A 12,987-nucleotide genomic window follows, 5' to 3' on the forward strand; every position below is an offset into this window, starting at 1 on the left:
AGATGAGCCCATCACTGACTCTATAAATGTCTCCTAATTTGCTGCTTTAACTAAATGTACTCAGCTTGCGAATTTCAACCAGCTGGCTGCTGTGGTCCTTCAGAGGCAATATAAAATGCTTAGAGCTTGCAGAGTTGGAGTGCGTGGCTAGCATATAGTAATGTGCCGTAGGACATAATGAAATGAACGGGAGTTGATACTCATGTTGGTTTTGTTGGCCCCAACAGAAAATTCACAATTGCTTGTAATTCTTAAGGGCAAGAGAATTAATTACTTCCAGAGTTCCGACTGAAGCTATTTTTGTCATGTCATCTTCGTTATAACCCTGCTTTGATTCCCTGGCAGCATGTGGGAAGTAACACTTTACAGTACCTGGATGGCAAGTCTGTTATGTAGCTTGAAGCAATTTCCAACTGATTGTGTCTGATGATGTTTGTGGAACATTTTGGAACAAGATCAACAAGCTGTACATTAAAAACAGTTGCAGTGTATGTGCCTGGATCTATAGTTCTCATGACAGATTCCCTAAACCCATTATACTTTAGACTAACAGTGACAGCTTCTGCTTTCAGCAAAACCCAGTTGATTCTAGGTAGGAGAACGTGGAATGAGCATTTGGCAATAGCAGTAATGAACAGTACTTAAAAATAATTCCATGAAAACAGAATTCTTTTAAGGCATCCTGGCTCATCAGGGTAGAATTCTGACAGTAATGGCCCAGATACACACTTCTGGTTCATGTAAATTGCACAATTTGTCTAGGGTTTCTGAATCCAAATGTGCCCTTGACCAAATCCCATGGAAAGTTTGTGCGCTTGCTGTGTGTGCTGGGTAGGGTTGCTACCTTTGAACATTTAGGCTAGGTCTACACTAGACAAAGCCCAGGGAGCATCCAGATTCCCAAGGTTGACGATAAATGGACAGAATGCAGCATTTTCGTCAACAGTCTTATTCCACTCCCCACGAGGCAGAACACTGCTGTCAACAGAGATCTGTCAACAGAAAGCCGGTCTGGATGCTCTGGGGTGGCGTCTGTCGATAGACAAGACTTCTGGGGCACTGGGCAGCCCTGTCTGCTCTGCTTCTGGCTGGCCATTTTGCTGATAGAGCAGCCAAGCAGTATGGCCACTCTCTGTCAACAGAGCGAATTGGTCTTGCAATCTGCTTGGCAATTTTGCTGCGATATGTTGACAGAAGTTTTGTTGGAAGATATCTTCTGACAAAAGCTTCTGTCAACAGATCACTTTAATCTAGAAATAGCCTTAGAAATTGAATGTAAAGAGTAATTTATTGAGGTCCGATGTTGGGTTGTGGTCTGCAGTGTTTTTTTAGGTGAAGATAGAGAGCCCATTATGTTCATTTATGTCAATAAAGTGTTTGGAAGTCACTATGTCTGTCTGGAACCAGAGTCTTCCATCACTGTGCAAGACTCAGCTGCGTAGGTACGGTCCATCTGACGCTGGGGGTGCTGCTGTGCCTACGCTGCCTGGTGCCCAGCGAGCTGCTGGCCGCATTGCTGAGTGCGCTGTTCTCGCACAGTTATGGCTTCCACAGGGGACAGCCCCGTAGGGCTGCCAAGGCTCTTACTGGGCAAGCCCAGAGACCCTTGCGCCCACCCTGCCCTGCCCCTTCCCTGAGGCCCCACCCCTTCTGCAAAGGCTATTGCTGCTCGCTCCTTCCCCTCCCACCCCCGCCTCTGCCACTGGCTCTCCCTCGCGCTCGTCCCCGATGGGCCAGGGGTTGGGGCACGGGAAGGAGTGAGAGGGTGCAGACTGCGGGTGGAGCTTGGGTGCAGGCTCTAGGAAGACAGTTGGGATGCAGGAGAGGATGAGGGGCTGGTGCTTACTTTAGGCAGCCCCTGAAAGTGGTGAACACACCCCTCTGGCAGCAGCTCCACGACCCAACTCCCTTTACTCTGCTGAGCAGCTCCTTATATCAGGGCTGCCCTAGCAAGCTGTCCTTTGATTGGCTCCCTAACAGCCCCTCTCTGATTGGAGGGGGCCGGGCACAGGCTCACACCTGCTGCTTTTACCACTCCCTTGCCAGAGTGAGCCAGCTGCTTGTCTTTTTCCTCTCCATGTTGTGTCTCCTCGCGCCGCTCCCTCCCTTTCAGCTTCTCTACCTCTTCTGCCCTTGTGTGCTTCTCTTGAACCTGGTAGGCCATAAAGTAAACCTTGGGCACTGGAGTTCCTCTTGGTGGGCCTCTCACAACCCTGCATGCCGAGTAGAACCCAAGTAAGCTCAGACTGTCCAGGGCTGATGTAGGCAGGCTCACAGAGGGCGGTGGGTGGAAGGGGGCAGTTGCCCTAGAGCCTGCTGAGTCTAAGGAGCTTGGGGCTCCAAGCTGCTGCTGCTTTTGAGTCAACAGCAAAGGCCAGAGCCCCAACCGCTTTGAATCACTGCTGGAGCATCACTCTGGGGGTCCAGGGACTCCGAGGGCTGGGGCTGGGGCAGTCCCATGGTCTGGGCAGCACTGAGGACTGGCTGCTCCCAGCCCCACTTCTCCTGCCTGAGGCCTTGCCCCATTGAGGGGTACAGAGCCAGGCCCCCCACCCCCCGCCACACACACCCCTGGCCCCAAAGCCCCTGGTGACTGAAAGCCCCACTGGCCCCAAGGCCCCATTTATATGCAAGGTGCAACCTCCATCCAATTCTGCAGCATTAGCCAATAGAGACGATCTCTCTGGTAACGCCACAGGCAATGAGATTTCCCTGCTCACGCACCCCATGCCCCAAATTAAAAACGCTGCATCCAGACATCCCCATGGGTTTAAAAATAGTTAAACCCTCCCCCATTTAAATTCCTGCCAATGGCCCAGCCTGACACTCTGGCATGAACCTTGCATATAAATTTCCCAGGGATTTTAGTTTGTAGAGTGTCTGATGATCCCATCCCTCCTGAAATAGAAAGATTCACGTTTTCTCACTAGATATGTTGTCAGCTTATTTCTGAACCCAAGGTAAATACTTTAGGGCTGATTTAACTTGCACTTGCCCATAGAGAGCCCCTTTCGATGTGCAATCCTTAGTCAAATCAAGCAGAGCCATTTTAATGTGAATATTCTGTGCTACGGCCATTAATACTTGTACTGAAGAGTATTGACCACATATTACTGGCTCATCCTATACTAATGGGATCTTGACATTCCATCTTCCAAGAGCATGGAAGTGAGAGTGTCTCCTTCATTCATGTGACCTAGTTAGGAGCTTTATTGAAGTTACGTGAATATGCTCTAAGGAGCCTACTCTCCTCCCCAGGGTACTGTAGAAGATTTCTGCTGTAACTGCCAGGAATGCTAATACACGAGAGCAAACCAGCTCTGCATGCACACGTAGGCGTTGCACTGGTGGAACACTACACTAATTCAGCTTAAACCTTTTTGACTTTGAATGTAGACACGCTGATTTGAACGTGGCTGACGTCTATGTAGTTTCTCTCTCTTAATGTAACAGGACAAGCTAAACTTACATAAGCTCAGTTTAAACCCCTGAAACAGATTCCACGCACAAAGCTGAAGTGGTTTAAGCTTACTTTATACATCAGACCTTTAGCTAAACCAGTGCAAATGTGTGTGGAGCAGCGCTCGGTAAGATTTCATGAAAATGCATTTACTTGCAAGACGGTAAATCTTTAGCACACAGTTCCACATTAGGCTGTCCTCTAACTGTCTGCTTCTGAATACTGTCCTGCCTTTAAATGAACTCTGTAGTCCCAGTGCTACTTCAAGGTATGGCTGCACTGCAGTTGGACGGGTGATTGCTTGTAGACGTGCACCCAAGCTGGCTTTAATCGAGTCAATACCAGTGAAGGCATAAGCCCAGTCAAGACCCTGGGCACTTCAGACAGACAGCTACTTCAGACATGCTGAAGTCCATGATGCTGTAGCTTCACTACTATTGGTGCTCCCTGCACCTAGATTAAATCCAGTTCTGGTAAGTCAGCATGTGCTGTAATCACACCTCCAACTGCAGGGGAGACAAATTTTAGGTCTTTGACTTCATCCCTTTTGATGGTAGCCCCACTCTTGCTCCTTCTCTTCTCCCTATCTCTTTAGTTGGACAGCCTCTCAAAGACTATGTGCCAGGAAACGTCCATCAGCTACCTCAAAGCAACTTATAAAGCTGCTTATTCCATGAAGCTTTTCAGCTATTCTATTTTGGTTTTATTTTGCATTTTGTCTTCTTGTGCTGTTAGTCAGCAAACTTTTCATCTGTTGCATAGCCCTTTGTTCATTTCCAGTGGTCTATAAATCATATTTTAAACTTGTCCAGAGGAAAATGACTTTTGGACACTTCTGTTTCCATTTGACTCATCTTACTTTTCATGTTGTGTGACATGTAACCTCTCTCTTTCCAATGTAAATTATCGCTATGGTAACCGCAAAAAATCCTGTTATCACCATTCTAAACCACTAGTTACATTAAAAAATCAAATAAATAAATAAGAGATGAGTGAAAACTTTTGAACTAAGATTTTAAAAAATCAACATCACAGTACTGTAAAAATATTGTTTTGGATATGCTCAGTTGAGAAAAGAAAAGCTATCGAAATTCAAAGTTAATAAGAGCACCTTAGTCTTACCAAAATAAGACTTATAGCGGCAGGGCAATTATGAGTTTTAATATCTCATGAACTTATTCTTCATAAATCGAATGTTCTCTGCCACAGATGGAGATCTATCAATCAAGTTCCCTCGGATTACTAGAATGAGAGTAGTATTATTTGTATAATATTGTAAAATTAGAGATGCTAATTAATTAGTATTAATTAAGTGTACAGAGTTGCTTTGAGATGCAACATTGGTACAGTAAAGAGAGCCTGAAAATCAGCACTCACTTCTGGGGTTAGAGAAAATATTTTGCACTAGAGAATAATTGTCTGTTGCTGTAACTGTAGCAGGAAATAAACACAAGGTGTGTCACTAGAGCTTGATGTTAGATTAAAATTGAATCATCCCAGAATTAATTTTCTTGCCGTTTCTAATTCCAGAAGATAACTGCTTTACCAGTAGTACAATTCTCATTATTTTGATGAAGTAATAAGGAGCTGCCAAGGGTAAATATTCAACCATTTGTCCAGAAGGTGGCAGCAATACACTGCATGTAAAGTACAATTGATTGAAAAATAAATACAAGAGTTATAAATGCTGTGTTGGTAGGCACTAGGTCAAGTTAAAATTAATGATTCAGTCTTTTTAATTTTTCTGTAGCTAGGAAGGTTGAATATATAATTTCAATCAAAATTTATGCCAAATGCTTATGTCAGGAGTATGTGTCTGTAAGCAAGATCTGTTGATTGTTGCTCACTACAGTATTGGTAGTAAACAACGCACTTAACATGTTCCCAGTATCTGTCTTCTGAGTCCCATAAACATGTGGGCTTTAGATTTTGATGAGTTGTTCCTGAGAATAGATATCACCATAAAAAATTCTTGAGTACCTAGCAATATTTAACACAAACCAGGAGAGGGCAGCAGTGTATTGAGCTTTACATGTACTTCTGTGTCTAGGCTTTAAATAAATAGCACTGTGTGAGTGATAGAGGACACAAAAATACATGGTGCGTGCATGTGCATTTACACCAGAGCAGTGTCTCTGTGGTTTGAAGGAAAATCTCTTTGCTGCTTGGTTGCCATGGACAGAGAACGCTTGGACAAAGCCTGTCTTTTAAGATGTTTCTGAACTTTCTAAAAATGACAAACACAGTCCATTAATATGAGTTGTAAAGAACCAGGCGAAGTCAAAGTTTCATCGCAAGGTCAACAAAATGTCTAAACTTATAAGATTATATAAGGAATCCAGTATCTGACACAACCTTAACAAAGTCATTTGAAATCATTTGACAGTAAATTTCCCTGTAAATTCCTAGCCTAAAGCACGGAGAATCCTTTGCTTTCTAACAGGCCTCTTTCAGACAATCCAGATTTTAAAATGCTAAGTACAAGCTGGGTCTTGATGCAGCCTGATAGCCTCCTAAAGGCAATTTGAGAGCTGACGGAGATCCCGGCAGCTGAAGGGGCTTCCATCAAGACCTTGACATTGAATGTATCGTGTCATACAGATGGTAAGTTGGAGGAGTGAGAGCTGCCATTTACAGCACGGATGACAACAACTGCAGAGATCAGTAGGATTTTAAGATTGCTTTAATATGACTGGCACCTAGCAATTTCGCTCACATTGTTTGTGACAGGATGTCACCCTGGCACTTGTCTGAGATGAATGATAGAGGTTTTTAAAGCACGTAGCTTCCTCTTTTGGGGAAATAAAAAAAATCATATGTATCAATGCAGAGAATTAGGAAACAGCTGTAAAAGAATGTGTAAGGCAGTATTTCACTAAGCATGTTAAGGTCACAATCTGGCAACGATCAATAAGAAAAAAATCTCTTTCTTGATCACTAAATGAGGATGTGCCCTGTGCAAACCTCCAGTTATCGAACATCATTTGTAAGAATTTACACTTTGAGTCTCCCTGTTGTGGCAGAGTGATGCCATCTCAGCTTTATGGTTTTCTTCAGGTGAGTCAGTATACGTTTGCTATGTGCAGTTACCGGGAAAAAAAAGCTGAGCCTCAAGAACTGCTGCAACTGGATGGATACACAGTGGACTACACTGACCCACAGCCAGGTAGGAGGGAAGCCGACAGGTTTGGGTGAAGACATAATGCATGACACGTTTATGAAACTGCAAATTATAGCTGCATAGTCCAATCCTGATTTTTCTGTCTTCGGAGCTAAGCCTTGACAGGTTATCTTGTACACTGGTTTGGTTTTATACTGATTATCGTTCAAAACTTGGAAAAGCAGGCTGCCTATAAGTTGATTTGGGGAAAAGAAGCTGAAGATGAAATATTATCAAATTCTTAATGGCACAGTGGCTGGTGTTTTCACAGGAGCCTTTGCGGGTTATGTACCCCATTCTCAGTGAAATCAGTAGGAACTGAGTTTCTAAATAAACTACTCTCCTTTGAAAATATTTGTCTCTGCCTGCAATATTTTCTCTGTTGAGTGACACACACACCCTCCTAGGCCAGCCGAAGTCCCTGTTTTCATTATTAGAAAATACTTATGCAATCATAGTGTCACTTTTTACTGATCAGGCTTTTCTAGGGCCCTTCCTGCACCTGTTTGTATACACCATCGAACACTGTCTGTTCCCTTCTCTCATGCTGAGTAGCATAATAATGTAATGATTGCCATGGGACTACTCATCGAGCATCAGGGTCTGGTTCTCGGCTATGAGCTGTGGTGCTGCATTTCCGTCTAAGCAGATGGGATAGGTTGGTTAGGGCTGTTGGAAGCTCAGCTGTCCTCCGAGGCTGACCAGCTCAGCTTTGTGAAGAATTTGGAAAGACCACGCCACTCTAAAGGTGAAATCATGGCCAAAGCAGCATCAGTGATAAAACTCCCATTGGTTTCAGTGGCGCTGGGACTGTACAGCTAGAGATGGCTGTAGACAAAGGATGCATGTATGCATCCCTCTTCAGTGGGCTTCAGCGGGAAGCCAGAATATATATGCTAAGGGTCTAAGTCTGTTACTCTAGGTTCACGCTGTTGTAACTATGTCAGAATTTGGCCCCAAATAGGGAGTTAAGAAAAAAGCAAGCATGCACTTCTGGAAAAGAGATATGTGAAACATGGCACCATCATGAGGGTCATGCAGAGATGAGAATTGGTAGGGAGTTGTATTAAGGGCCTGACAATTAATGGTGATTTTGCTCGGGGAAAAAAAAAAAAAAACACCCAGCCCAAAAAGTGGTGGGGTAGAGAAAGGGCTGACAAATGTTATATGTAACTCACATCCAGCTTCTGTGAAAAAAATATAATGCTCCATTATTATATCAGGATCAAACAGTTTGAAATATTTCTTAAACCCTTTGACACGCATTATGATCCCAGTGACACACATGCAACTTCTTGACTCTGGATTCAGTCAAGTTATGCTGGAGTAACTGAGAGCAGCTGATACACGCACTTTGCTGTATGCATCCAAGGTGTCACCTAGAGTGACAGTGGATCCTCCACCACCCAGAAGTTTTACATCAAGATTGGCTGTCTCTTTTCAAAAGGAATGTTTTAGTTCAATGGGCTGAAATCAGGAATCACTGTGTGTAACTGTACACCCTGTGTTCTGCAGGCTGAGCTGTTCTGCTAGTAAACTCTGTGAATCTGTATTACTTTCTTAACAGGTTTTGTTTTCTCTCCTGGCAGGTTTGGAGGGTGGCAGAGCATTTTTCAATGCCGTGAAAGAAGGAGACACAGTGATTTTTGCAAGTGATGACGAACAGGATCGAATTCTGTGGGTCCAAGCCATGTACCGGGCCACCGGCCAGTCCCACAAACCTGTGCCACCGACCCAAGTTCAAAAGCTTAATGCTAAGGGAGGAAATGTGCCCCAGCTAGATGCCCCAATCTCTCAATTTTGTAAGTAAATGAAGTTGTCCTACACAGCAGAAATCTCTGCAGGAGAGAATTTCTGCACTGATATGAATAAATATTCAGATGCAAAATTTCCTTGTTCGTTAGTAAGCTGCTTTTATATCAGTGAATTCAGAACCTTGGCGTTAAACCCAAGAACCAGCTTCTGTGGGGAAATTGTAAAATGCGTATCATAAAGTGCAATACTTGATAGAAGAGAAATTCTGATAGAGGAGAGATTCCACATTCTCAGTGGACCTCAAGACCAGCCTCTTTTACAGGAATGCTTTTTCCCATCCGCAAGAAGAGTCCTAGGGTGAGGTCAGAGAGGTTTAATTTGCACCTGAGATCATGTGCCTAGAGATGCAAGTGCGCAGATTTTACACCCGCAGTTCAATTGCACGTTCAAAAATGTGGGTACAAATTGTGCAGGTTCCAAAGGAAGCTCCCTGTTGAAAACTTAATCTGCAGGAAAGCATATGGCATTTTTACAGGCCAGGTAAATGTGAATTTTCACTTTCTAACTCTTGATTATCTGCACATGCTGTGCATTTGTTCATAGTTTGAGAAATGTTATGCTTAGCTTGATTCTTTTAGTCTTGTCAGTATGATTTGATTTTGAACTAAACAAAAATGCATAATATAAACAATAAGAAGCCCATATAAATCAAAAAGGATGAATGAGGTGCACATTTTTGTTTGAATGTATCTTAGTACCTCCCATAGCTCTTCATTGTGGACATGTATCTCCCATTAACTTCAACAAGGATTATGCACGTATATCAAGAAGAGGGTGAAATTATTAAGTAAAGTAAGGAGAGGACCGTAAATTCCTTAGGAAATTCTTCTAATTAAATCAATTTTGCATTTAAAATTAAAAAGAATTTAATTTAATTTCCATAGAATTGTAATTGTTTTGAGTATTTTGGCATGATCCAGGCATTTAGAAATATCTTTTCATTATACTATAAAGTGAAACCTACTTAGAGTTAACACAAGTTGGGCTTTTGTGGAAAAAATCAGGATATAATATACTATCTTGGGATTTATGAGAACTATATTTCCAAACTGCATAGACTTCTCAGTGTAGCCCTATACAAGATCTGGCATTAGAGCTGGCTATGCCAGCCAAGGAGTCCTCCAGGCTGGAGAATGCTAGAGCAGCACAAGGGGGCCATACTTGGGGAGAAAGAGTCTGACTCATGCTTTTGCAGGCCCCCATTCTCAGACACATTTATCCTTAACAAATGTTCTGTGTTGGGTCACTAATCAGAGGGGTTTGCAGTAGGCCTATCACACAATTGTATAGAAACTGAAGAAGAAAGAGTATCAAATGGTATAACTAAGAGCCTGCATCCTGTGTGACCTCAGAGTACACAGCTAAGGGATTGAGTAAGCGCTATTGTACCCATTGTACTTATAGGTAAACTGAGATGGAAAGAGTTTCAGGGATTCACTTGAGTGAATGGCAGTGCCGGGAACAGAACACAGAAGTCCCAGCTTCTGCTAACCCTTAAATAACACTCCATAAGAGACTTGGAGGGCTCTCATGCTCTGTATAGTTCCACATTCTAGCCATACACAAAAGTGTAGAAACTCCACACAAGTTTGAACTTGTCCTTTCCTTCTCATTCTTCCAAGGAGGTCAGAGTTTTTCCTCCCACCTCCTGCGTTTAGAGGGCAGGAGCTTATACCCACCAACTCCTCCTCTATGATCTTTTAGAGCCCATCCATTTCACAGCCCTCTTGGTCCACCCTCACCCTACCTAGTAGCTGAAGCCTTTGGCCTCTGCAGTGCCACCCAGACTTGTTGGCAGAAGGGTTTTCACACAGCTTTTGCTGCCATTGGATCCCCATATCACTAAGATAGCTTTAAAAAAGGAAAAAAAAAAAGCATTTGAGGGTTGTTCCAAAGTGCGAAGGAGGGAACCCAGACAAACTGCCGCATATTTCTTCCACTGTATCTAGATGAACGGATCCTCCTACTCAGGCAACTAGGGGAAAGAGGGAAAAATGCCAGAGCCCAAATCCATCCTTGCATTTCAGCTGCTCTCTGCTGATGGCAGAAGTAAGGAGCTGGGGCCAATCGCTTTATTTTTTTAAACCTGTGTATTAATGTATGTTCTGTGGCTGGGCTGTCACACTCGTTGGATAGTACAATACATGCCACTTAAGTCATAAAAAAGCAGAAATGGGTCCTTCATGTGCATGTGATGTTTTACCCTCAGGTGCTTTGGATATAGATCCAGATCTGGATGAAATCTTTTGAATTCTAACAAATCAAGTATTGCATTTTCAAAATGGTTTTGGTTTGCTGGGGGTGGGGTTCTTTTATTTTGTTTGTTTTGTTACCTGCAGAAAGGTAAGCATCATTTGTTAAGCACTTTATTCTTGTGCATTTAACTATATGCCTTGCAGATATTTTTTCTTGCTTATTGTAGTGCAAAGTTCTTGGCAAATGAAGCACTTGCAAGAAAGTAAATGTTAAAGCAGCTTCACTAGAAGTTGTTTTGTTATTGCTTTCATGGAGAGAGTAAGCTCCTTAAAGATAAAGAACTGTTTTCTGTTATACACACAAGTACACTCACAAATCCAACACTCCAGTCTTGTTATGTAGTTCTCTGTTAAACAGAAACTTGAGAATAGCACATTTTGCAATGGGGAAACTTGGGAGCAATACTGAATTTGTTTGGTTCCCACCTAACTTGACTTAGCAAATATAAACTTTGTTCATTACTCAACTTGTCTTCCAACTGTCTAGCAGCACTTGACTTTGAAATAAACACCCTCAGCAAGGGCGGAGTGTATTTTATGTACAACATAAAGATTTGAAAAAACAATAGATCCTGCTATTCATTAATTTGTATACAGCTCTACGGTCCCTTTTGCATGGGTGAAACAACACCTTTTAGATTGAGAATTTCTTTTTGTTGTTGTTTTTGCTACAATTTAAAAGAAAATAATCCACAAACACAAAACTATACTTCTTCTCAAATATTTGTATTTATCAAAGAAAAGTCCCAAAGCCATTCTTGTTCACCACTGAAATGATGTACAGTACTGTAGTTAACAATGCTGCCAAGATGCATTACACCCTTTGGCAATATATTAAGCTTCATAAAAGTGGCCACTTGTGTGGAAGCACCAGTCTTTGTCCATTCTGTGTTAGTAGTACATTAAACAAAAAAACAAACATACTCAGCTTTCATTTTTTTTTTTAAAACTTTCTTTTAACGTGAAAAGATTGGTCAGTAATTGTTTTACATATCACTCGTGATAATACTTCATTTTTAATGTGTGTTTATATTTAATGGCTGTTAACCACATCATGTAGCAAGAGTTGGCTGTTTTGAGAATTGTATTTGTTCCACCATAATATATGATTAGGTTTATTGAGCTTCATAAGAAATTTTCAGCTGTAAGTGTTGTTGTTTTGGGGGATTTTTTTTTAAAGTTTTCTTTTACATTCATTGCTTGAACCCAAGTACTGTAGCTGCTAGGTTAGGGTTCCTGTCTGCTTTCCTGAGCCTTGTTGCTAGTCTTTATGTTATTCTGGTTTGTTCCTTCTTACCCTGCTAACTTCTAGCTGGACTCAAGGGTAAGTGCTTCCCTGTAGCTAGCACAGCTCAGATAATCAGACTAGATTATCTGACATATGCAATGTGCTTATTTTTCACTTAAATCTTTCTCATGTTTAGATTTTGTAGTAAAACGTTCCATATTATTTTCCTGAATTTAGGTTTGAAATGTAAGTTTCCATACTGAAATTAGGATGCATGTGATGTTTGCATAATTGCCTTCTCTCCCTGGCTTTCACATTGGCATCAAGTGATACTTTTAGAAAAGCCAATCATTAACATTTCCTATTTTTCATTCCAAGATGTAAATATTAATTAACATCACAATAAAACTGTAAATAATACCTTTCTTTTGTTTCATGGAATTTACATCTAGTTGACTGCTTAATGCCTGAAAACAGATCATTTTGCACTCTGACAATCTATCGTTTGTTTTTGTTTTTTTCGTTCCAATTGTTAGCATGGTGTAGTGCACCAGCAGTGTGGGGGTAACCATGGACACCTCAGAGAATAGAAAGGTAGGGCAGTAAACCTGAAGGGGCCTAACTGAGTGAGATAAGATGTAGTGCTTCAAGGAAAAAAAAAACCAAAACAGCGGCACTCCTAACGCATCCAAGGCTGAGTCTTCTTGATTTGACCGTTTCTGATCCTTTAAAATCAAGAGTGGATTATTCTGAAAGCAAACTAAAAAACTTTGTTCACTATACACATATTTCCAGGCAGGAAAGGCAATCCACTGTGCCTTAAAATAGTTTAGTCACAGTAGGGATTCTTTCTATTCCCAAAACCAAAGGTACATGAATGTTTAGCATGTGATCTCAAATGTCATTTTTATGCCAAGGAGATGCTTTTTTTAAACCTAATAAATTAATAAAATTGCTATAGGAGCTTTTTATCCACTTCTAGTTATTTTCCTATAAAGATACCTATTTAAATGGACTAGTTTAAACTCGTGGAATAAATTTTTTTCCTCAGGTGTTTGTTAAGTTTTAA

At 41.7% G+C, this 12,987-nt stretch overlaps 1 protein-coding gene across 13 annotated transcripts in view; it reads left to right on the top strand.

Moving 5' to 3' along the window:
- CADPS (calcium dependent secretion activator) overlaps positions 1–12,987 on the top strand; it is a 349,949-nt gene that overhangs the window by 212,305 nt on the left and 124,657 nt on the right. For 11 of the 13 annotated variants that reach the window (XM_075006221.1, XM_075006218.1, XM_075006227.1 and 8 more), the window contains exons 10-11: positions 6,518–6,626; positions 8,210–8,422. In XM_075006221.1, coding sequence (XP_074862322.1) covers positions 6,518–6,626; positions 8,210–8,422 — 322 coding nt within the window. Of the gene's footprint in view, positions 1–6,517; positions 6,627–8,209; positions 8,423–12,002; positions 12,015–12,987 lie in introns of all 13 variants that reach the window. The other 2 variants (XM_075006219.1, XM_075006222.1) reach the window with 1 other exon arrangement.

This window comes from Carettochelys insculpta, chromosome 11 (assembly GCF_033958435.1).
Source record: "Carettochelys insculpta isolate YL-2023 chromosome 11, ASM3395843v1, whole genome shotgun sequence".
Taxonomy (NCBI): domain Eukaryota; kingdom Metazoa; phylum Chordata; order Testudines; family Carettochelyidae; genus Carettochelys; species Carettochelys insculpta.